General features: G+C 37.4%; 2 protein-coding genes across 7 annotated transcripts; one reads left to right on the top strand and one right to left on the bottom strand.

Annotated features, from left to right (window-relative positions):
- The first annotated feature begins 75 nt into the window (after nucleotides 1-75).
- On the top strand, nucleotides 76-12,930 carry LOC113065990 (acyl-CoA-binding domain-containing protein 5A-like). 5 transcript variants are annotated; one of them, XM_026237535.1, is made up of 13 exons: nucleotides 76-261; nucleotides 766-883; nucleotides 1,628-1,748; nucleotides 2,893-2,965; nucleotides 3,060-3,177; nucleotides 5,097-5,303; nucleotides 6,217-6,411; nucleotides 6,488-6,573; nucleotides 6,805-7,021; nucleotides 7,952-8,151; nucleotides 8,244-8,303; nucleotides 9,581-9,690; nucleotides 10,603-12,712. In XM_026237535.1, exons 2-13 carry the CDS (start codon nucleotides 802-804, stop codon nucleotides 10,634-10,636), a joined length of 1,503 nt encoding a protein of 500 aa, XP_026093320.1. In that variant the 5' UTR covers nucleotides 76-261; nucleotides 766-801; the 3' UTR covers nucleotides 10,637-12,712. The 5 variants fall into 5 exon arrangements, with proteins under 5 accessions (XP_026093320.1, XP_026093319.1, XP_026093322.1 ...); XM_026237534.1 differs by lacking the exon at nucleotides 76-261 and adding an exon at nucleotides 350-468; XM_026237537.1 differs by lacking the exon at nucleotides 76-261 and adding an exon at nucleotides 360-483 and having other exon boundaries at nucleotides 10,624-12,930.
- On the bottom strand, nucleotides 12,851-26,076 carry LOC113065986 (serine/threonine-protein kinase greatwall-like). 2 transcript variants are annotated; one of them, XM_026237519.1, is made up of 13 exons: nucleotides 25,681-26,076; nucleotides 25,337-25,474; nucleotides 24,361-24,500; nucleotides 24,187-24,275; nucleotides 23,974-24,080; nucleotides 22,842-23,001; nucleotides 22,584-22,753; nucleotides 18,639-19,748; nucleotides 18,067-18,208; nucleotides 16,980-17,000; nucleotides 15,204-15,317; nucleotides 13,867-13,968; nucleotides 12,851-13,681 (listed from the first exon to the last, which is right to left on the bottom strand). In XM_026237519.1, the coding sequence occupies exons 1-13, from the start codon at nucleotides 25,834-25,836 to the stop codon at nucleotides 13,524-13,526; spliced, it is 2,607 nt and encodes an 868-aa protein (XP_026093304.1). In that variant the 5' UTR covers nucleotides 25,837-26,076; the 3' UTR covers nucleotides 12,851-13,523. The 2 variants fall into 2 exon arrangements, with proteins under 2 accessions (XP_026093304.1, XP_026093305.1); XM_026237520.1 differs by lacking the exon at nucleotides 16,980-17,000 and having other exon boundaries at nucleotides 25,681-26,074.
- Between the last annotated feature and the right edge of the window lie 2 nt (nucleotides 26,077-26,078).

The following is a 26,078-nucleotide window of genomic DNA, read 5'->3' as shown; positions in this document are numbered from 1 at the left end:
ACAGCGTCACCTATCAGCACAGCTGAGCTGATACATTGTTGCTGGGCGAATGGAACGTTGGGAGTTGTAGTGTTACACTGCGTCCAGTGATGAGGGACGGAACGCTTTGATGTGTTCCATTAAGTGTGACAGAGTTGCCTCTTCGTCCATTACGCAGGAAAGGATTAAGCGCACGTTTCGTTAGAAACATACGTCAAATTATTGCTGGCCTTTTTCAAAGTTCGAAGTCAGAGAAGGTTTTTATGCCATAAACTCTCTTGGGTAAGCTTACCTCGGTGAACTACATTACCCAGGACATTACGCGTGTCGATAAAGAATTATTGTATTTGTAGGATTTAAATGTCGTTGTTGCAAGACTTAATGGCAATGCGTTCTGTAAAAGAACTACAATACCCTGTAACCACCCAAGGAAGGCTTTTGTATGTCGGCTGTCAGGTATTCATGAGCTCGTAGTGTCCAGTAAAGCAGGTAGAACAGCAAATGGTAAAGTATCAAATGCTCGTGCTTTGTTTTAACGTCGTTTCGATCATTTCGAATGCAATTTGACAGAGATATTACAATAAATTATTTTCACTGCACTTTCAGTCGTGTCTTGTTTGTCCTTCAGGATTTGTCGAGAAGAATTGGATTGTTTTTGGCTTTGTTTACTTTTGAAATCATAAACAGTCTCGTTTACTTGTAGCTTGGGTTTACTGTAACTGTGGAATGATGCTAAGAACATGCATGATATCAACCGATTATTATTATTATGAACTTTGCTGGCAGGTTTGATCTCGATCCTGCTGTAACGGTTAGATTGTCATGATGGAGGCTGACATCAAGCTAGTCTACGAGCAGAGGTTCAATGCTGCTGTCAAAGTCATCCAGAATTTACCTTCAAACGGTGAGTAAATGTCACAGTCATTTAGACAGTGTATTGTGTGTTATATTACATTTACATCTAGAAGACGTTTTTATGATGTTATATATCAGCAGTGCACGAACCCTCACCTACTTTCATGTGATCTCTACAGTTTCATAATAATAATAATAATAAAAAAAACAGATTATCACTGGTTTCCACGGTCAACGCGATTAACCCACAGTAAATTCATATCACTCTGCGTGTCACGTGATTTATTACCATAAGACAACATCCAAGAGATATTCAAGATGTGAAAATGGAATTTCTGGTATAGTTTCCCCCCCCCCCCAAAAAATGTTATTTATTTTGTGTTTGTGAAACACTTAAGCATATATATATTTTTAAATAATTATGTTCACGACATTATTGTGCATTATGACCGAGTGTTTAAAACAACATAAGGGATGCTTATAAAAATATATTTTCTTGTGTGTGTGTGTGTGACAGAGAGAGAGAGAGAGACTGATATCTTCATTTATCCTAATAAATTCAGACATTAATCAAATAAAACTTAATGGTTTAAATGAAATCTTAAATAAATTAGGCTAAACCTATTAAGCTGGATCTTCTTTGGATTTCCACCTAAATATAAAATTTGAGAAATCAACAAATCAACTCTAGATAGATAGATAGATAGATAGATATAACAAATCTAAAATATTAAATATTTCTTAATACACACAATTCTATAATATAAAAATATTGATTTTCTTTCCCCTCCAGGTTCATTTCAGCCTTCGCATAACATGATGCTGAAATTTTATAGCTACTACAAGCAAGCGACACAAGGCCCCTGCAACATTCCCCGTCCAGGATTCTGGGACCCCGTTGGAAAAGCCAAATGGTATTGAACCTGCTAAACGTCCAGATTTCTGAATTCATGAAGAAAGTTTTAGTTACGATTGTTATTAATTCTTAAACCTGGGGTTTATTTTTTCTCTTATATTCCAGTTTATTAAAAGTAGTTGGCTTTCTAAAGAGCGCAAACAATGTGAGCATTTCCAAAGCACTGCTCTGTTTGCTCTCTCAAGTTAGATTATGGCTCAACCAATGGAGCTTTTTCACATTTCCGGTTCTATCAGCTGCAGAAGTCGTCATAGTTGAGTAAACGTCTATAGCAGTGAATGGGAAACTACAACAAATATATATTTTGCATTCCAATTTGCTCAAATAGCAAAAGATAATAGTGTTTTCTTGACTATCAAAAAAAGGAAAACAAAAGAGAAAGACGCAGTCAGTAGAGAGAACAACGTCAAATGAATCGTCACTCCCATAGACACCGTATCAGAAACACCTTGCATTAGCGTTAACTAGGGTTTTTTTTGTAATTTGACGCAAAGGTGATATAATAAACAAAGTGTAGTGTTATAAATGTTCATACATTTAAAAGAAAAGGAAGGTACAAAAAAACTTTGGGGGATTTACAATGCCGATGATCGTTGAAACACGTCATCACAGTCTTGTGAAAAGGCTCCATGGTGTGAGTTTGGGGATGGAATACATGTTAAACCAATGACAGACAAGGGATGTGTTTGAAAATCAGTTTGAAACCAGTCTATTTTTGCAGTTGCATTTGTTGCTGCCAGTGTTGCAAAAATGACACACTTCCCCTTTAAATGAGTTCACAGCATATAGACCAGTGTCCATAACTGTTGAAAGTTCATTGAGATAACAGATCAGTATCAGTAACACATCAGATTTGTTTTATTAGTAACTAACTGAAAGTTCTGCATTTGTACTTCTGCAAAAAAACAAATCTATTTTAAAGTCTATTTAATGTAACCGAGAGTCAGATGGTTTTCTACACAGACCATTTAACTATGCTTCATACTAGTTGCGTTCTTCTATCTTTTTATACATGCATCTGAGAGTTGTTTTGAAATGTGCAAACCGCTGCCAGAGTTTCAGTTGACTGTGAGATGACAACATCAGTGTTGACAAGCTTATCAGAGCAAAGTTCCTGTTGAACTTTCCTGCTTGCATTTTAGGGATGCGTGGAATTCTCTTGGGGAAATGCCAAAGGAGGACGCAATGGCGGCCTACGTGGAAGATTTGAAACTGGTAGAACGTTTCCCTTTTTTTTTTTTTTTTTTTTTCCAGTGTTTGAAAATGTTGTATGGTTTAATGTGATGGTTTGTTGAACTTTGCCGAATAGATCCTGGAAAGTATGCCTGTAACAGATGAGGTCGAGGAGCTTCTGCGGGTCATTGGACCCTTCTATGAGCTCGTTGATGACAAGAGAAAGATAACGCAAGTGTCCGAGTTGAGCACAGGTAATCTGAACAACAGCGCCCTCACGGTGAATCGCACAAAAATGATGCATTTAAAAAGTATGCTTTTCCACACATTTTAAGCATTCAGTTATGTTGCATAAATGGTATTGAGAATATTTTAGGGAAAATTTGGTAAAATATCATGCAATTTCTCAAGATATATATATATATATATATATATATATATATATATATATATATATATATATATATATACACATATATATATATATATATATATATATATATATATACACAAACTCACACGCACGTAAATTAACTAACAAATTAAATAAGTAAATAAACGTACAAACTTAAATCTAAATTAATCATATAATCGTTAATTATTTTGTTACTTTTTATGCTGTTGAATTTGGATTTGAATATGAATGGACATTTCTTTGTAAGAAATATCCTTAAAATATAGTTTTTAATAAATCTAAAGTAATAAAGGTGTAGCTATAGCATCAGTTCAAATTAAACAGAAATCAAGTTGTAAAAAGTCAAATTAAATGTCACATTAAATGAACAATGTTTCTTATAAAGTCTAAGGTCCAAATTATTTTTTGACACAAAGACAAAAATCAAATTTAAGAAAATTAATTTCTTAAGGTGTTTATTATTATTATTTTATTCAGCAAGGACGCTTCAAGTCAGAATATTAGAATGATTTATGAAGGATCATGAGACATTGAAGACTGGAGTAATAGATGCTGAAAATCCAGCTAAATTACATTATAGCCCCTTTCACACTGCACGTCGCACTCGGCCAATTCCCGGAACATTGCCGGGTCGCCTTCTGTGTGAAAGCAACCACGTCCCAGGATTGATTCCGGCATTGAACCCGGGTCGGGGACCTAGTAACATTGCCGGGTTCAACCCGGGACGAGCGCTATGTGAACAAAAGCCAGATCTAATGCCATGTCGTAGTGATGATGCGACTCTTTTAGCGGCTGTTTTGAAGAAAGATCAACGATCTTACATTATTATTGAAACAAATGTAATTCCATAAAGACACATAAATCATATATAGAAACAAATTCTAGATTATAGTTTGGCTTTGCACAGTACCTACCAACCACCTAGCAACTTCCTAGCCATGCCTTAGCAACCATACAGTATCATGAGCAGTTTTGCATTGGTAAGTGCCACTACATTTTCATTCATAACACATGTATTAATTATACATGCTTGTCAATCACGCGTCAAAAAAATATGTGCAAACTGTAATGAAGGAGAGAACAGTAAGTTCCTCACTTTTTGCGCTGACGCTGTGATTGTTCGCTTGCTTCAGTGAAAGTATAACGTAGTAGTGTGCGAAAGCACGCACTTATCCCGGGTCAACACTGGCAGTTTGAAAGTGCAAAATCTAGTGACCCGGGAACAACTGCCGGAACACTTTACCGGTGTATTTGCTGGAATCGCAGTGTGAAAGGGGCTTATGATATATATTACAAGTTATTTGAAACTGTAATTGTATTTCACAATATTAAAGATTATATTTGTATTAATAAAATAAATGCTGCCTTGCTGAGAGTAACGTAATCTTACTGAGCTCCTACATTATCTCTAGTGTGCATTAAGGTTAGTGTGTTAACCTTAATTAACTAAGTACCCCTTTGTTTCACGTTCAGCCCGCTTGGAAAGATTTGCTAGGCAACTTGAAGGCAAGTGAATAGCAGTGTGTTCTCCCAGTGGTCTGTGCCCTTAGTGCCATAGTCCAGGTGTTTCCCAGTGGTTCACTCACTGCTGTTATTAGTGTAGATTTCCAGGTTCTCTATTGGGTTCTAGTGTTTACCACTACAGCTTTTTGTGAAAGAGTCCTGAAAGAACAGACCTTTTAGAAAGTGTGTATATTTAGAAGTTTCAGAGCGTATCCTCAGTGCATCATCTTACATGCGTATTGTTGTTGTCTCCAGGCTTTGGGAGCATGTTAACGTCACCACCCAAAAGTGTCACAAAAAGCATCATCAGGACGATGGAGATGAACGGCAGCCTGGACAGTTACCCCGTCAAAACCGCAGAAACTCCAAAGACTAAATCAACAGACACGGAAGACGGAGAAGATGATAATGAGGAGGAAGAGGAGAAAGATGAAGAAGAGGAGGTTAAAGAGGTGAAGAAAGGTAAATGTTCAGTATTACTGTTACTATTGCTGTGCAGATTTTGCAACAGGTTCAAGCTGATTATGCAAATTAGCCAAACTGATCGACAGAAATCTGCTTGGTTTTAAAGTGACTTCTGTGTAAATTGAAATTAACCACATGCAATGGACAATTTTCACCTGCAAAAAGAGAGCATCTTTCAGAGTTGAATAGTCTTGAATAGTCATGTACTGAAGGAGGGATATGGAATTACATTTGTTTCAATAATAATGAACGAAACTTTATAAAACGGAACGTAACTTTTTCAGAAACTATCAAAAATATGCCATTACAAAAGAAGAAAAACACAATGGAAATGAAAAAAAATTAACACACTAAATTCTAAATTCATTGCCACAGATTTCGCTTTTGCTTTGCAGTTTTTCGTTTGGTGTTTTGACACAAACCACGAGAAGTTTGTGTCAAAACACCAAACGAAAAACTGCGAACCGTAAGCGAAATCTGTGGCAATGAATTTAGAATCCACGATTGCCGAAAACAAATCTTTGAAAAAAATTAACAAATAATGAAGCATATTTGAAGAGCCTGTTAAATTTGTGCGACCAAATTAATTTTTTTTAATTTTCATTGTTTTTTCTTCTTTTGTAAAGCCATATTTTTGATAGTTTCTGAAAAAGTTACTTTAGTTTTATAAAGTTTCGTTCATTAGTATTGAAACAAATGTAATTCCATAAAGAGACATAAATCATATATAGAAACAAATTCTAGATTATAGTTGGGCTTTGCACAGTACCTACCAACCACCTAACAACTTCCTAGCCATGCCTTAGCAACCATACAGTATCATGAGCAGTTTTGCATTGGTAAGTGCCACTACATTTTCCTTTATAACACGTGTATTAATTATACATGCTTGTTGTTTTGTTCTTTTTAGCCTCACAACCAAAGAAAAGGGCTTCTGCGGGGAGACCTAGAGAACCATTTTCTAATGGCAGTATCAGCCAACATAAAGTCCTTACCAATGGAGCGCACGAGTCTAAGTCTGATCTGAAGAGGCAGGAGTCAGAAGAAGACTCTGAAAGCATCAACCACAACAGAGACGTCATTGAGCTCAATGGACACATCAGAGGTGAGGAGAAGGACACCGACTAAGATCTAGGACATAGCAGTAGATCTCAATCACTCTCTTTATATGTATGAAACAGAAGACGTGTCCAGTTCTCACCATGTGGCCAGTGATTCGGACAGTGAGGTGTTCTGTGACTCTGTCGACCAGTTTTGTGGAGAAGAAGTAAGTAGATTACAGTCTATGCTTACATGATATCTGATTCAGAAATAACTTGATGCTGGGAAGGTAAGATACTATAAAATACTATGGAAGTCAATGGGGACCACAAACTGTTTGGTTACCCACATTCTTTAATGATTTCCCTCATGAAAATGTGCTGAACAAGTAAATGGTACCCCATCATCTCCTCTGCAATGGTTTCTCAAAATGCATGCTTTTGTTACTGGTATCCAGGGATCTGAGCTACACGTCAGCCGCTCACTGGACGTGGCCGAGGAGAGCCACAGCACACTGTCCTCCTCAGGAGAGATCAGATCACAAGAGGAACTGCTGGGACGGGAGGAAGGCCTACAGCACGGCGGAGAAGACGGTTGGAGCAGCAGAGGAGGTTCTCAGAGACAGGGACTTCCTGTGAATAGAAGTAACAGTTCTGTGGTCAGGAGGGAAAGAGGTACAAACCACAGCAATCATATACAAGCTCGGTTTCAAAACCTTGCTAGCCTTCTTCTATTGGCTACTACTGCTTCTGTTCTGGCCAAATCATATTTCGGCTTTTATGCATATGCTAGGATATGCATACGTGCACGCACTGTATGCATGCAGCCCGGTTTTCTTACTCCGTATGGACTGCAGATGCACCTTTTTATGTGATGATTTGTTTGTCTGCAAAGTGGCAACGCTAGCCCAGCCTGTGGTTATATAGCCCAAAAAAAGAAACTGATGAGACAGCACAACTACAAACACTGGAGACTAGGGGTGTGTGATATTGAAATGAAATGATAAATTGAAGTTTCTTCAGTCATTTATCAGACGCTTATATCCAAAGCGACTTACAAGTGGGGACAACAGAAGCAATCGATTGTAGTATTAAAATAACTAAAAACAGATCCAAAACCAAAAGCTAAACTTAAAAATACTCCCTATATACACTTTTTTTTTTTATTGAACTGTGTATAATCAATCATATTTGTTATCATGCTAAGATTTAGCAACAAAATAGCTCTCTCACTATATTGCTTATAGGATATAAATAAAAGACTTTGCCCCCAGTATATTGAATTTTCAATGCCTTCTAACTGTATTCTACTAGGCTGTCAAAGACTAAGAGTTCAACTGTATGCATATGCTATGTATTCTCATCAAATGATGTTGACATGTTGCTTAGTTAACAACTACATGGTGCATATACAAATATATAAACTTTCATGACAACATATGACCTATGCATTGTGAGTGCACGTTAACTTAAAATGATCTCTAGGTTTTGAAACCGAGCTGGAGTCCTCAAGTAAATGAGTTTTTTGGAAACGTTGTTTCATTAATCTTTTAATGAATGTTTGAGCTGTTTGCACATATTGCAGTTGCTTATCCTGTGTATCAGGGTCCAGGTCACCTGCCTTGGGCTCCGGGTCAGCGGGGCCGCTGCAGGGCAGTGGGGGAGATGGGGAGCGCTGGGGGGCGGATGGATCTGGTAGGGACAATCTAAACGAACAGATAATCTGTGCTCTGGCCAGACTGCAGGACGACATGCAGAGTGTCTTAGAGAGGCTACACACACTGGAAGCTCTCACAGCCTCGCAGGTTACAAACCATCACTTTTCACACAGCACAACATATAACACGGTTTAAATATGAGATATGACACTTTTGCTTTGTCATCTGCATCTTCTCAGGCCCGATCCTTAGCACTGCCATCAGACTACTTGTCACCACCTGCAAATAAAGCGAAGAAGGTAACTCCATTTTAATGAACTGACTGATGGGATGTTTTAAAGAGTTTCAGGAGTGAAAAGGAGAGCATACCTGTAGCTCAAACAGGGTTCGATTCCCAGTGAATGCATAGACGGATAAAATATGTGTGACCCTGGACCACAAAACCATTAGGATATTAAGTAAAGATCATGTTCCATGAAGATATTTTGTACATTTCCTACTGTGACGAGTCCTAGCTGCCTAGCTGCCCTAGCTTTCCTAGCTGCCTCCTCCCTGGTTATCATCGGCACCCTGTCCTAAATCGCTGCCCTTCACCAGGCTCCCGACAGGAGTGTGTGTGTGTGAGAGAGAGGAGGAGCGCTGGATGAGCCAGGGCTGGTGGTGGTGTGTGATGGGGCAAAGCTGATGTGAATGGAGCCTCATCACCGCCGCTGTTGAAAAGCCCAACGCGCCTCTCCTCGAGAGACTGGTCTCTTCCCCGTGCATGCACATTGGTGTCCTCGTGGGTTCAGGAAGGGTGCGTTGAGGGACTCCCGTGCCACCAGAGATGTGAGCCGCCAGACCTGCGATCTGGATGAGAACCGCACCCGTTTACACGGCCGACGGGCCAGGATGCCGGGCCGTCCATCACCTGCAAGCGCCTCGGCCAATGAGAAGGATGCGACTGCTAGAAGAAGCCGCCGTCCCTCATGCCCCGGACCGAAGAGGGGAGCCCTCCTCCATGAACACTGTCTGACCTACACTAACCCCGCAGCACGACAAGGACACAAGATCCCCTGTTTGTTTCGGACACTCTCCCCCTTTGGCCAATTTTTCCCTCTTTTGTTTTATTTTCTGTTAATAAAAGCCTCTCTGAGGCCTGACGCCACGCCCACTGTGTCTGTCGTTTGCTCATCCCGCTACACTACTGTAAATATATCAAAACGTAATTTTTTATTCGTAATATGAATATAAGAATTCATTTGGACAACTTTAAAGGCGATTTTCTCAGTATTGTTTTTGTTCCTTAAGTTTCATGATTTTCAAATAGTTTTATCTCTGCCACATACTGTCCGATCCTAACAAATCATACATCATGGAAAGATTATTTATTCAGCTTTTAGATTGTGTATAAATCTCAATTTCAAACAATTGTCACATAAGACTTGTTTTGTGGTCCAGGGTCACATATGCCTTGAAGGCAGTGTAAGTCTCTTTGGATGTCAAATGCATAAATGTAAATTTAATTTATTTTTTATTAATTTTAACAATGTCATTGCCCCACACTGAGTGCGGACACATTATTTTCTCTTTCCAGAAGCCATCCTGGTGGCCTTTTGATGTGTCTCCAGGAACTGTGGTCTTCGCAGTCATCTGGCCGTTCGTGGTGCAGTGGCTCATCCATCTGTATGTGCAGCGCAGGAGAAGGTCAGCACTGTCCCATCAGCTACGTACTGCTAAGATACTATTCTTTTTATTTTAGAAGTATATACACTACTGCTAATTTTTTTTTTTTTTTTAAAGAAACAGATACTTTTATACAGCAAGGATGCATTAAATTGATTAAAAGTGACAAAGAAATTTATATTTTCTATTTCAAGTAATTTGTTATTTTGAGCTTTCTATTCATCAAAGAATTATAAAAATATATACCACAACGTAGATCAGTTTGTTCCTTCACCAAAACAGATTTGGTACAAAAAACTAATTTTGCATTACATCACTTGCTCACCAATCTTCTGCAGTGAATGGGTGCCGTCAGAATGAGCGTTCTAACAACTAATAAAAACATCACAATAATCCAGAAGTAATCCACATGACCCCAGTCCATCAATTAATGTATTTTGAAGTGAAAAGGTGTGTTTGTAAAAAAAAAAATAATAATAATAATTTAAAAAAATTATCCATTATGGCATTTTAACTTTTACTTCTAGCCAAAATACAAGTCCATAATCCATTATTGAAGTATTCCATCCTGTTGTCTTCTCACATCAAAATCCATAGATTATTTGTTTAGAACTGTTTTGGACTTTTTTTTTTTCTTCTTGTAAATAGTGTTTGATCTGCATATTTCTCCCTTAATTCAGCTGGCGTTTTCACCTGATAAAGCAATATTATGGATATTTAACTCGTATTTTAGCCAGAAGCCACCATTTGAAGTTAAAAACCTCTTAATTATGGATTAATTCATTACAAATACATATCTTTAACTTCACAAGATATGAATTGATGGACTGGAGTTATTGTGGATTATTGTGATGTTTTTAATCGGCTGTTTGGACTCTCATTCTGACGGCACCCATTCATGGCAAACTTGTATGTAATGTCTGGAATTTTAAGGTTTGGATCATCTTGTTGCAGAAGAATCAACTGAAAGGAATCGACTGATGGTTCGACATCTCTGGAGACCCAGAGGAGAACCGTGTTACACTTTTAGGAGGAGGAGGGTGTTTCCCAGCCTGTCCCGTGATCCCTAACTCCTGCTTTTGCACTATGATGACAACGCTAAGAATTAGCTAATTGAAAGACAGATTCAATGTACGGCGATGCAGCTTATCACAAGCTTTTTGGTACTTATTGTTTTTTAATGCAACAATATGCTAAGTCAGGAATACACGATTTCGATAATTAATAGTCTTAATTTTCCTTATAGTTATAAAAGTCCTGTAAATAGAAATCCATTGTTAAGGGCATTATAATAACTTTCATGTCGAGGATCTATCATTCAGTGTTTTGCACACTTAGCTGCTAACTCTAGTAAATACTACTGTAGCAATGCGTAGGATGCACTGATGAATACAGCACAGGAGATATCTGCTTGAATATCTATCGGATTCTTGGCATGTTTAGCAGAAAAAAGGTTTGAACTGTAATGGGAATAAATCAGGAAGTGATCCACGGTGCTCTTTAAAGCCATAATATGCTTAAAATGCTTATAAAGTTGACCCTTGTTTGGCAAATCTGAAGAAAGGGTCAGAAGGCAATGTAGAAAACTTCTATGTTCTTCATCCGCTCAACATCCCATCATGATCCCTGGAAAGAACGGACCTATCCGGCTCCCTCTAGTGTGTGTAGACACTGAGCAACAGGTCTTAAATATGTCTGAACGTCACTGGCTTAAAGGAATAGTTCAGCTAAAAATGTATATTTGCTTAAACGTTATTGCCCCTCAGGACATCCAAGATATAGATAAGTTCTTAATCAGAACCGATTTTGAAAATGTAATTACGTCACTTGTACACCATTGGATCCTATGTAGTAAATGGGTGCCGTCACAATAAGAGTCCAGCTGATAAAAACATCACAATAATCCACAAGTAATTTTGTCTGAATCCGGATGTTGTTTGTTACATTTCACAAGATGTTAACTGATGGACTGGAGTGGTGTGGATTATTGTGATGTTTTTATCAGCTGTATGAACTCTCATTCTGACGGCACCCATTCACTGCAGAGGATCCACGGTGAACAAGTGTAATGCGACTTTTTCTCCAAATCTCTTCTGATGATGAAACAAAACTCATCCACATTTTGGACGGGCCTGAGGGTGAGTAGATTTTCAGCTAACTTTTATTTTTGAGTGAACTATTCCAAAAAAAACCGAATTTCAAAGTAAGTGTCATTTAATTGACATAAAAGACAACCAGCTCACTTTAAGGAGGAAAAAAAAGTGTAGGTTTCAGATAATAAAACAGTGGTTAAATAAGGGAAGTTTAAGAGAAAGTAATGATTTAAGAGAAAATAATGATTTGGTATAAAACAATTGTTATTTTTTTTTACACCGATTCAAGTGTGCAAATATTTTTGGGTCCACTGTATTTTGTCAGAGCATTTCTCAACATGGTCGCATCAATACTAATTTTAATTCATGGCTGTGGTGAATATTTTTGAATATTACTACAAAGACTGTATGCATGAGAAATGTAAAACCGTTTGTCAATGTTTGCAAGGTATAACTGAGATCGAAATCTACCCGGGTTGATCTGCAAAGCACTTTGGATGAATATGAAGACAGATTAAGAGCTGAAATAAATCTTGTTATGTTTAGAGCCCTAAGATTATGTCGAAGACTAATGAATAATTTACATAGGCTGTTTTTTTTTTTTACTGAAAAATGCAAGGTTTGTTTCATTGTAGTTTGTGTAAATTAGTCAATAATGTTAATAATTCCTTTAATAATTGTACAGTATATTATAAATGTGCTAAACATTATATTAAAATTGTACTACACCGTAATGTAGCATTTGCATATATCATTGATGTCTGTAATACTACCTTGAATCATCTGTAGAGCAGGAGGTTCTTGATTATTAATGCTTTTGTTTGGGACTAAACACAAAAATGTTCCTAATTTGTCTTCTGGACAGATGATCACCGCATGTTTCACCACCGTCACAATACATGTCATTCAACATGTTCGACTAAAGCATTATTAAAAGCTTTTGGAAACTGGAGTTGTGTATATTCCCATATTGCACTATATTTAATGCTACAATTCACACTTACATCAAATCATAATCAGTTTATGTATCTGGTAGATTACTTACATATTGTAGTCCATTACGGATTAAAAATGACATGACAAAATTGTACTGTAATTGGATTGCATTGTATTCTGATTGCTTTTGCGTATGACATTATGAAGTACATTAAACATTACATGACACCAAGGTTTCTGTGAACTGTGAATATGTAAATGTGTGAAATATGTATGCATCTTATAAATAGTCAATCCTGTGGGAACTGGGCACCAGATCGATCAATTAATTAAAGTTTGCTTACATGTGAGAAACGGCACAGGTTTTAAGATTCAAAAGTTAATCCAGAAATTATGTATTTTATTAAACTTGAAACATTTCCAGAATCATTTAAAAATAGGCAAGTGTTATAAACCACATTTTATAAAGTGTGTAAGTATCTATGATTTCTAAACTGACAAGAGAGTCATTTTTTTAAGCAGCAAACAACCATGTTCAGAATCATACTTGCTGTAGACTAGTTAAAACATTTAGCGTGATAAAATGAAAGGCCGACAAGCATAGTTTTTACATCACAAGTCTTGTGGCATGTATGTGCAAAAGTTCAAATCCCACCTCAATGCATCTCAGGATGCTTTCAAACATGACGTCATTCTAAACATGTATTTTCAAAAACATACAAAACATGAATAAAGACAGCAGGATGGGGAATAAACGAGCGCTGTGGGATCTGTTTTCATCAGAGCTTCCAGCTGTACCTGAGCTTACTGTGAGAGACCATGGCACTACAGACTGAAGCCTGAAACATTGAGATGCTGGGCTGTGTTCCTCGCCTCAAAGTACGAGGTGTCCGTCTCATCATCAGGCTGAGGGATGAAGGGCATAGTCTGATGGTGAAGGTTTACCCAGTCCACACCTTCAAAGAACGGATGAACCTTCAGCTCTACAGAAAGACACAAGAAAACATGAGTGTTGACGTTAGTACACAATTAGTATTGAGAATTGTAAGTATTTTGGTCATTAACCCTTATTAGTTTTAAGAATTCATAAAATGTTGATGCTAGTTCCGTGTGTGTGTGTGTGTGTGTGTGTGTGTGTGTGTGTCTGTGTGTGTGTGTGTGTGTGCACCTTTTAAGCCAGCCCGTTTGGCTGTATCCATAGTGAGAAGAATCTCTATGGCATTTCTTGAATTCTGGGTTAACTCCTCATCTCCATCTGGCCACGGTATATCTGAACACATCATTCATGAAGCACATCAGACACACCATTCTTCTCATGGTGCAGAGCACAAACCAACCAAGAACTCCATTAACATTTGATTATTCAAATGTGTAGATTTTCCTGGGGGATTATTTCACTCTTATGCTGGAACCATTCTGAGATTCAAAATAGTTGAGATTAGCCAAGATTGTATTTGGTAACATACAGAACTAACAAATATTGCTACTTACTATGTAGTCACATAATAATTGCTGTTAATAGTGTTCATTTCTTAATTTTTTTCTGAAAAATCCTGTCATATGCACATAAACTGACAGGCACCACTTATAAACAACTACTGAATATTACAGAAACTTAATTTTCTGTAAAGTTGCTTTGCAATGATTTGTATCGTAAAAAGCGCTATACAAATAAACGTGAATTGAAATAAAATTTAATTCATAAGAAAATGTCATTTACATGATAAAAAAAAAACTGATTTAAAGAAGGAAAAAAAATGTTGTTTGTTAAGTTTTTTGCATTTTACATCTGTATTATCTTACAGGCGTGGGCAATTTTTCCGATTTTATCGATGAACTTTAATTTACTCATTTTGTTAAGCCACAATTTTTCTTTCTAGAAATCGAGGAATCGCGATTTTGTAAAAATATAGCGCTAAGCGCCATTCACACAGAATGTGCTTTTGTGTTGACAAGATGCGACGCAGTCAGTTGAATGGGTAAAACCTGCAAGAAGATGGGATTTTAAATGGCGTTTCATGCATGAGACACTGCAAGAGACGCGAGCGCAACAGTCAAACACAGAAACAAATAAAACAACTATTGGAAAAGCAGCGCAATCGAAGAAAAAAACGCAAAGAACTACTACCGAATATCTGATATTTCATGTTTGCATCATGATGTCAGGCTGAAAGCTGCAGTTGTTTTAAAGAAAATTTATAGTAAATAAAAGTATACTGGTGTAAGTATACCTAAATACTCACTTATATACTTAAAAGTATATCAATTATATAAACTTTCACCTTGACTTTTGAGATTTTCAAAAATAATTTTCCACACATTATTTCTGAACACATAATATGTATAAGACAAGTTTGTATAATACGTAGCTGTAGTTTTTGCATTTTTTCTGCAAAGATATTTAGCAAGTGATTTGTTTAACATTTACATCATGTTGACAAGTTCATGTGTGCTGCACTTTTTTTTTTTTTTGCCAAATCGCCCAGCCCTTCCATCTAAATGTACCTCTGTTGAGAATGTTCTGGAACACCAGCTGTGGGGTCTCGTCGTTAAACGGCGGGATTCCTGTCAGGAACTCGAACAGACAAACACCTAACGCCCACCAATCCACCATGAAATCTGTTGGAGAGCCAAACAAATTAAATTAAATAAACTTAGACTCAGAGTTCCACTTCTACAAACATCCACTTTGGTACAAAATGTGTTAGAATGTGACCACTATTATAAAGCGGTGACAGCATTGGTCATAAATTGATTTTGATGGGAAAAGGAATCAGCACAACAACAAAATGTAAAAAAAAAAAAAATGTATGTTACATAAAATAAAATCTTTGCAGAAGTTATCAGACATAATATATTCAAAGCTGACCACCTTGGAGCTGAAAAAAGCCTTCAGCCTAAAAAAAGGTGAAGTTATCATGCCAGCAGTGGCAAATGACTAAATGAAAAAAGAAAAAAAAAATTTGAATAAATAACTAGGATGTGATGGTGGGCTGCCAGGCTGTTGCTATGCAGTTGCTAGGGTGTTGTGGGTGATCAGAAAGTACAGCCTATAAGTCTCTAGATTTGTCTCAGTCCCTTCTTCGATGGTAACTGTTTGCTTGAAAAGTAATACCACACATACCATCGTCTCAGCAAGCTGCACTAAATGAGGCTTTTTTTGTTTGTTTTTTATTCCTGTAGTACAAACCTGAACTTGTTGAAACTGCTAACCTAAAAGTATACTTCACTTTTCACGCAAATGCTTAGTGTAATCAAAACATAACCTTTCAAACATACTACATTTGACAGTGTGCGCTAAATACTGATCTGTTATCTTCGTTTCTTTCCAAATTTGCGCCAAACAATCTGCACAGATCACCTAGTGTACACATATTTGTTAAACCCACATTATAGTTTAGTTTTATATCAAAGATATCTGTCAGTTTTTATTCATTCAGTAGAGAATGCGAACATTCATTTGGAAAAAAATAAATAAAAATGTTGTACTAACTTGTACTTTTTGTACTAACAAGTTGGTTTAAGCAAAAGAAAAATATGAGATGTAGTAAATTATGCTAGCACAATATGTGTGTATATGTTAACTGTTTGTCAAAACTGATCCCCAAACCATCCCACAGCCTTCCAGCCAAACTGGTATTCCCACCCCAAACTCACACCATTGGTTTTATCAGTTGTCATTATCTCATTCCACTGAAAACAAAGAGAGCAATGTTTGGAAACCACCATAAAGTTTGCGCTCACAGTTTTCAGGAAGTCAAGCCACAAAGGACTTTTACTTGACTCCATAAACTGGGACACCAGAAAATATTTTCCCCTAAATTTCATTAGAACATCCCAGAATCCCAAAGAACCATCGTAATAACATCCCAACAGGGTTCAGACAGCGTTTCTGAAGCATTAAGGATGATGAATAAGAAGCCACCAATCACAAAACCCGTAACAGAATTAGTCAGCCACGTCCTTAACTAAAGGCCCCGATATACGAAAAAAGAAGAACGAACAAGTGAAAGAATCAGGCCAAAACAAAGTTTGTTTGAAATTTGTTTCAGGAGTTTAAAGCATCTTGCCAAAACAAACGTCCCGTAAACAGTCAGCTGACTGCTAAACATCTTCAAACTACCATTGGTCCATGGCCATTACGCAACAGGTAGGTGTGATCTGTGGTTGCACCTTCTTTGAATTGAGTATATCGGGGCCTTACTGCGGAAAAGCTGCCCACACATGCGCCAACATCTCTATGGCCTGGAATCTGACCTGAATACCTTTTAGCATACTTACCCCAGCGTACAGACTCTGAAACTAAAACATAGTATCTGTTACTGAAGGCAAAGTGCTAAATTCAGTCCAGCTTTATATTGAATGAGTTAAAGTGATGGTTCATCCAAAAATGTAAATTCTGTTGTTTTAAACCTCTACGAGTTTCTTTCTTCTGTTGAACAAAAGATAATATTTTGCAGAATGTGTGAAGCAAACAGTTGATTTCACTTCCATAGTATGGAAAAATGTACTATGGAGGTTAATGGAGAGCCTCAAATGTTTGGTTACACATGTTACTGATGGTTACGGGCAGGTTTAGTGGTATAGTTAGGTTTAAGGGAGTGTCAAGGTGTAGGGGTAGGTATTATATACATAATTACAGCAATTAAATACAACAAATTATTACACCAAGGTATGCAGGATTTACAGTATAATGTATTAAGTACAATGTAGAAAACTTCTATATACAGAGTAAGTGGACCGTTTAAAATAATTTAATCACATTTAAACACACTTGATATAAAATTAAAACGCAAAATTCTATAATACTAATCAAAAACTGGCCTGATGACCAAGTCTACTTTACTACTGTGTGTGTAAAGTAGTGCTGTCAAATCGATTTATCGCGATTTATCACATCCAAAATAAAAATGTTTTTGACGTGTGTGTGTGTGTGTTGTATATTATCTATATATAAATACACACATACAGTAAATATTATGAAAATATTTACATGCATATATTTATATTCCTGTAATTTTTAAATATAAACATGCGTGTGTGTGTATTTATATATTATACATAATAAATATATACAGTACACACACACACATGTCAACACAAACTTTTATTTTGGATGCGATTAATCGATTTGACAGCACTAGAGTAAAGTAAAAATGATGCCAATCCAATTTTGACTTTATTTCAGCATTTTTCTGTACATCTTATTAATATTATATCACATACCGGCATTACATGGGCCACTGGACACCCTGTTCTCTCAGCTATAGCAAAATCCATAATGGTTTACTATTATCATTACCAGATATTAGAACCATTAGAGACCAACACATATTTTTCTGTACAGTCAGTAACCACTCAAACTTACCATGAGGTTTGCCTAACAAAAGTTCTGGCGCCAAGTAATCAGGAGTTCCCAGGATAGGAGCCCTTTCTACACGTTCTGGACCTCTACGAACACTTTTTGGTGTCCTATAGGGAGTGTGAGACATAATCATCTGCTGTGGAGTCTAGAAAATAATAAGAAAACATTCATTATTTTCAAATTTAAATTCTTTTTGTTTAGATTTGTTTGGGTTCAAAAAGACTCTAATGGCGCTTTTTCCACTGTGTGATATGACTTGGCTCGGTACGCGTTTCCACTGCAGTTTAGTACCACTTTAGAGTGGGCGGGATTATGAACGTATTTACAGTTGCACCGCCTCTACTGCCGCTACTCGTGAAAAACTATTTCATCCTGCATCGCCGCATTTTGCTGGCTGTGCTGATATAAATCTAGTTCTGTTGTGTTTGTGTCTTAAGTTTGTCGCAGAGTTTACACGTCATGTTTTGGTAATGGAACGGTACTATTCACTTGGAACCTTAACCAAAGTACCGTACCGTATCGAACCATACTGTGCCATACCATGCAGTGGAAGAGTGCCATTAGAGGCTCCTCACCTGGTAAAGTGAGCCGCTCAGACTGGGCCTTTTCTTCTGAACCGGAGTCACTGCAGTCTGGGCATTGTGGAAGGAGGTTGATGCAGACATTTCCATGGCATCCAAAGAGGCCAGGCTGAGATGGGACATAGACGAGCGGTTTATGGAGCTGCAGTAGCTCCTGAACGCAACCACATTCTTGGGTTTGAGGAAGCCAGGCGATTTGACCATACTGTCAGACAATCTATGAGGATGGTTAAGAAAGGAACGCTCGGATTTAGTCCTATGCTGCTTTGCACTGCTATGCTTCGGTGTAGCCAACGTGGGTCGGGCCGCCGGTGTGACTATGGAAATCTCATTTTCATCCAGCTCCTCAAAAGAGGACAACAAAGTCTCTTGTTTCAAGTCCTTCGATTTTTGTGGTGTGTCGGCAGCCACTGACATTTCATGGGCCGAGCCATCCGAATCTAAACTAAGGCTTCTTTTGATATCTCGGTCATCACCAGGTGAGGTCGGGAAACTCGAGTTGGCCTCTGCTTTAAGCAAAGCCACCTCCTCACCTTGATCTTCAAGATCACAGAAGAGATTTTTGGCCACAGCTATGGGACTAGATTGCTTTGGGCCCATTCTCTCATTCATCTGAGATGCACTTTTACCATCATCAAGCCCTACAATTGAGAAAATTCCTGTCAAGCCTGTGTGGGCCCTTGAGTTGTCCTCAGGAATGTGGAAAGATCTCTTGTAGACGGTGTTGTTTTTCTTGCAATGGATCTCAGCCTGTTCTGGGCTCTTCTCTACTTCGTCAAAAGCTCTCTTTACAGAGGATTTGGGCTCTGTTGGGAGCTCTGGTTTCATAAGACCGTTCCCAACTGACTGATGGGGATCAGCCTTACCCAGTGGAGTAGTACATTGGTCAGACGCACTGAATTGAAGCCTCTTTGCAGAAATATCTGGTTTAATATTCCTGCTATTGTCCACTTGGTTACTGAGCGGAGTCAAAACGGTGCTGTGATCTTGAGCTCGTGCTGGAAATGTCTTCCTCCTTTCCGTATGTGTCAAGGGAATGTTTCTTGACGTTCTATTTCCTACTTCTTTTCCGTTTAACTGTTGAAGGTTCTCGTCTTGTAAATTCTACAAATACATGACATTTTCAGGTTAGTTCCTTTTAACGGCGTAACATTAAAAAAACTGCTTTTTTTTTTTAAATAAATACTTTTATTCAGCATGATTATAATAAATTGCTCATAAATATATGTAATTATATTTTTAACATTTTAAAATATTTATATGTCAAATAAATGTTGTTCTTTTAAACCTTCTATCCATCAAAGAATCCTGGAAACTGTTTTCAACATTAATAATAATAATTGTTTCGTAAGCACCAAATCAGAACAAAAATGATGATTAGTAATTTTAGTAATATTTAGTGATTTTATTTTACATAAGGATGCACAATATTTGTCACTGAATATTTATTTGTGCTGCTCACTTCCTGTTTACTTTGATTACCTTTTCCATTATCGACGGACCAAAAAACACTATTTTCATAACACTGTGAAATGTAATCTTAACAGGGCTTGAATTTCGGCACGAGATTACTCATAATTCTACCGATTCCCGTAGTTTTCGCACTTGTAATGTGGGGAATTCCCACAAATATTTCAGCGTGAAAGACGCTCGGGACAGATGACAGACTGTATCACTTGCACGTGCTTTTGATTCGAACAATTTCAAACATTCAAGAGCTCAACTAAGTAAATGCGCACTCACTGTGAGACCCCTTTCTGTGAGCTCACACCCAAAGAGTATACGAGCAACTTCACAATGAAGTTGTGTTGCATCTTATTGTGTGTAAATGGGCAAATACACATAAAATTATTTCCAAATGCCCGTCTTGATGAGTATTCATATAAACAGATAATTTAATGCTTACCATTGTCAATATATAGGCTACTGAGTGAATGTAAACAGTTCAGAAACAAATGTAACAGTCAGATCCGTGCATGAGGATACCCCGTAAAAGCTTTGTTCGTCTTCGGAACACAATTTAAGATATTTTGGATGAAACCCGGGAGGTTTGTGACTGTCCCATAGACTGCCAAATAAGTTACACTGTCAAGCTCCAGAAAAGTATATAAGACTACGTCAGAATAGTCCATCTGCCATCAGTGCTTCAACCATAACATTATGAAGTGACGAGAATTTTGTATGGGAAGAAAACTAAAATAACGATGAAAGCATACAGTGATATAGAGAGAAACAGAGGAGACTGGTGACAAAGCAATTGTTGAAAAAAGTCATTATTTTTGTTTTCTTCATGTACAAAAAGTATTCTCGTCACTTCATAACGTTACGGTTGAACCAATGATGGCAAATGGAATATTCTGACGATGTCTTTCATACTTTTCTGAACATTTACAGCGTAATTAACTTGCCAGTCTATGGGACAGTCACAAGCCTCCCGGTTTTCATACACAATATCTTAAATTGTGTTTTGAAGACGAACAAATCTTTTACGGGTTTGGAACAACGTCTTTTTTAGTTAAAATAAAGTCTATTTAGAGTTTGAAATCAAAGTATCTTCCTCAAAACACAAATACACTGAGTGACAAAACAATTAGGTTGGATGATTGCGGTTTAAAAATGTCAACAAAACAAATACCCTAACTCCCTCAATAAAAATCCCCCCATAAGAGCCACATAAATGGGGAATCCCCCCATTTTCCAAAACCATGCCATGCTCAAATTGAACATCCATTTTTCAAACCGTACGTTATAATGTTGTGTTGCCTAAATTCATTTTAAAGGGGGGTGAAATGCTATTTCATGCATACTGAGTTTTTTACACTGTTAAAGAGTTGGATTCCCATGCTAAACATGGACAAAGTTTCAAAAATTAAGTTGTACGTTTGAAGGAGTATTTTTGTTCCCAAAATACTCCTTCCGGTTTGTCACAAGTTTCGGAAAGTTTTTTTTCGAGTATGGCTCTGTGTGACGTTAGATGGAGCGGAATTTCCTTATATGGGTCCTGAGGCACTTCAGAGGCACATAGCGAGGCTGAGCAGCACAGACATTTCACTGATCAGAGCGATTCACTAATCAGAGCGAGAGCGTCGCGAAAAGTCACAAAAGGAGTGTGTTTTTGGTTGCCAGGGCAAGACAACCCTGCACAGATTACCAAAAGAAAAACAGCATTAAGGGACCAGTGGATGGAGTTTATTTTAACAGAGCATCAACGGAGTTGTGCAAGTGTTTGTGTTTGTTCCCTGCATTTCGAAGATGCTTGTTCACAAGGCCCAGTTTGACAACGGATTTGCACATCGTTTATTTCTTAAGGATGATGCAATCCCAAGGAAAAAGGGTCACGATCGTGTGTTGGAACCGCAGGCGGTGAGTAAAACTGCTTAAAATATCTCTGCCTTCTTGTTAGTGGGTCCGCCTCCCATGCCAGAGACCCGGGTTCGAGCCCCGCTCGGAGCGAGTCATTGCTGCTGCTGCTTTAGTTCAGTTTCAGCCTCTGGATCTGATTCTGGATCATAAATAAACGGCTGAATCTGACTCTAAGCCATGGTTTGTTTTGGATGATGGTTTTCCCTCACGGTAATGTCACAGCTTCCACATGCTCTCAACGCAAAAGCCTATTCGCGCTCGTGATTCTTTAGCTCCGCCCACACGACACGCCTCCAGCCGGTCGTGTTTTTCCGGGAAAAATCGGTACAGACTATCTTTCTCTTATGAATATAATAAAACTAAAGACTTTTTGGATTTATGAAGGATGCAGTACTACTCTATATGTACTCAAGATTAACAGGATATTGAGTGAAAACGAGCATTTCACCCCCCCCTTTAAATTATTGATTATAGCTAGTTTTTAGTATGTCTCTTCTTTACTCAAGTATACAAAATGTGTTCCTCAATGCTCTATATGAAGCAGCTCTTTCTAAAACAGTAATGCTGATACAAAACCTGCTCATCTTCCCACATCGGGCTGACACAGTCTTCAGAATCAGTAGCCGATGGTAACAGGCATGAGTGGGCACTCCCAGCACTCAGATTCTCAAATCTCTTCCTTGTTTTCATCAGCCTCGGTGTCAAACTTCTAGCCAGCAGGCCCGGACTGAACACACAGCTGGATCCTACAGAATATGCCATGTTACGCTTTACATTGTTCTACTAGAGCAAAAACAATGATAGACTGTCAATGCACATTATTCTGACATGTACCTAGAGCTCGAGTTGTGCATGCTGGTGAATTCAGGTGATCAGCTCGTCTCTTCAGCAGAGGCGAACACAGAGAACTATTCCTCTGCTTGACGTTTCCACACGACATGGGGCTTCCCAACATTGTGCTGCTGTGACGCTTGCCCTCTGTCACTGGAGTATTCTGCCAATTCAAGTCGAAATATAACATTATACAAGCCGTTTCAAACATGTTGTGGACATGATGATTTAATGATATAGCAGGGCTAAACAATACAGATGACCAGCTGTCAGTGAGAGAGTTTCAGGTCAGTTAACAGAACATCACTTTTGCATCACTACATCTTATGTGCTGATCAGGTCCGTGCATTTGTACACCTTGGAAAATTAAATTTGTATTTATTCATTTTTGTGATGCACTGATCATTCCAGTATTGAGCTCACAACTTTCAATAAAAAATAAAATAAAATGTAAAAATAAAATAAAAACTTACTATGACAGTATGATAGTGACTTTAGTGTCACTTCAGAAATCATTCTAATATTTCTTCAAGATGCTTTGATGAACAGAAAGTCAAAAGAACAGCATTTGCATTACATTTAATGCTAATGATTTAATTTAATTTTTTATAAAAAATCAAATTCATTTTAAATTAAATTTTAAATTAATTGTTTTTATTAAATTTAATTAAATTAATAAATTGTTCTTAATTTTATTTTATTTTATGTAATGCACTGACCCTAAACTTTTGAAGAAAAGTGTAGTTTTTTAAACACTAAATTAAAATGTCACAAAAGTAACATTAGCTAGTTGAGATTATGTTTTTGTCCAAACAGCAAGAATGAATTTGGACCACCTTGAAAGCTTCAGTTAAAATGAGTTAATCATGACACAATAAAATATTTAATGTTAATACACTGTATTCCACACTGTACCCCCCCCCCCCCCCCCCCCCCCAAAAAAAAAGTGTTATTTTATATATATAGCGATAAAAACCTGCTACTTAAGATATTTGATAATTAATCAGCTATTTATTCATCAAATTAAAGCTGGATTTACTACATGAAAATCAGGAACAGCCGGACAAAAAAAAAAAAAAAACGTATTGTTGAGCCATGTTATAGACACATTAAATGATTCTGCAAATCTACTCACAAGACCAAGAGAGCTTATCAGTGACAGAACTTGACCAGGCGTCCTGAAATAATCTTTCTCAGGTTTCACCAAAGAAGGTGTGGTTAAAATGTCCATCAGGTTTAGTTCTGGAGGACAGGGAAGGAAAAGCTTGTTAATATCACAACAAAGACAAAGTATTTGAACATGTTTGGCTGATATAGAAAGAAAGAAATAAACCTAATAAAAACATACCCCTGTCAAGTTTAACCTTGGAGAGCCCAAAGTCGGTGAGCTTAATGTGACCCTCGTTTGAGATGAGCATGTTGTCTGGTTTTAAGTCCCTGAATCGATAAAAAAAAAAAAAAAAAGGGTGTCAGTTTGACAAACACTGACTAAGAATGACTCCTAATTCTCCTGTGAATATACCTGTGAATAATGCTGTGTCTGTGAAGGTAATCCAGAGCGAGTGCCACCTCGGAGATGTATTTCAGAGACATGTCCTCATCAAAGTACCCATAAATATGAAGAAGTGATTTCACATCTCCACCGATCAGATACTCCATCACCTATAAATCAATCAATCAATCAATCTCTCTCTATATATATATATATATATATATATATATATATATATATATATATATATATATATATATATATATATATATATATATACAAATGCATGCACCATTTAAAATTTCACATCTAAAACATACCCAAAAATGAAAATTAGTTGAAAATGTACTCACCCTTCCCAAGATGTAGATGACATTGTTTATTCAACAGAACAGATTTTTGATAAATGTAGCATTACATCACTTGCTCACCAATGAAGAGAATGGGTGCTGTCAGAATGAGTCTAAACAGTTAATAAAACATCATCAATTTATGTACAAGTAATCCACATGAGTCCAGACCATCAGTTAATCTCTTATAAAGTGAACAACTGCATGTTTGTAATGAAAAAAATAAAAAATAAAAATACATTAGTATGTTGTTGTTTTTTTATCTTATAATATTGCCTTCACCAATAAAACGGTTCTAAATGAACATGTTGGTGAGTATTGATGTGATAGCACAAAAAGTTAATTTTTTTTGATGCCTTTATTGATTTGTTTCTTACAAACACACAGTTTTCACTTCACAAGACATTAACTGATGGACTTATGTAGTGTGGATTACTTGTGGTGATTTTATTAGCTGTTTGGACTCTCATTCTGACGGCACCCATTCACTGCAGAGCATCCATTGTTGAGCAAGTGATGCAATGCTACAATTCTCCAAAGCTGTTCTAATAAAGTAACAAACTCATCTACGTCTTCGAGGCCTGAGGGTCAGTTCGTTTTCAGCTAATTGTCACTTTTGGGCGTTTTTGAAAAGTGACCTGTACATGTTTTCATACCAGATAGACTTTCGTTGCAGTTTGAAGAGAGTAAAACAGGTGCACAATAAAAGGACTTTTACTGAGAGCAAGAGCATCTCTCTCAGCTTTCATCTGATCAGCCATGTTCTTATCCACCATGTCTGCTTTCTTCACCACCTGTCTCACACACACACACACACACACACACACACACACACACACACACAACATCACTTGTTTATTGGTGCTAATAATAAAGAATGGTTAAATGGTTGTGAAAAAAACTGTATATCATTATTTTAAATACCATGGCGTGTAGATTTGAAATACAAATATTTAGCATTTTGTACAAAACATAATTAAGTATCTGTATATAACGTTACCTTGATAGCATAGAGTTTGGAGGTGCATGTCTTCCTGGCGAGGTAAACCTTCCCGAAGGCTCCTCGGCTGATGGGTTTGACCAGAGTAAAGTCCTCGATGGAGGGAGCTTTTACTGCGCTGTGTGAGCCTTCAGATGACATCCCACGAGCTTCCATCGCTGCTGACTCTTTAGATGTTCATTTATCACAATTAATTCACTAGAGTTAGATCACTAGCTAGTCTCGTCAGATGGTCCTCATTCAGAATACAAACACGATTTATGGTGATTCTTCTTTTGAAAATCAATTACATATCACCACGAATGTTTTTACACGCTACATGTATTCGGTTTGTATTAGTTTAAACGAGCTGTTGAGTCCATTCTCACTGCTGTTGACAGCGACTCGTTTGTTTTGAA

This window comes from Carassius auratus, chromosome 49, assembly GCF_003368295.1.
Source record: "Carassius auratus strain Wakin chromosome 49, ASM336829v1, whole genome shotgun sequence".
Taxonomy (NCBI): Eukaryota; Metazoa; Chordata; class Actinopteri; order Cypriniformes; family Cyprinidae; genus Carassius; species Carassius auratus.
The sequence above is the reverse complement of the archived record's forward strand: the minus strand, read 5'-3'. Positions and strand labels throughout refer to the sequence as shown.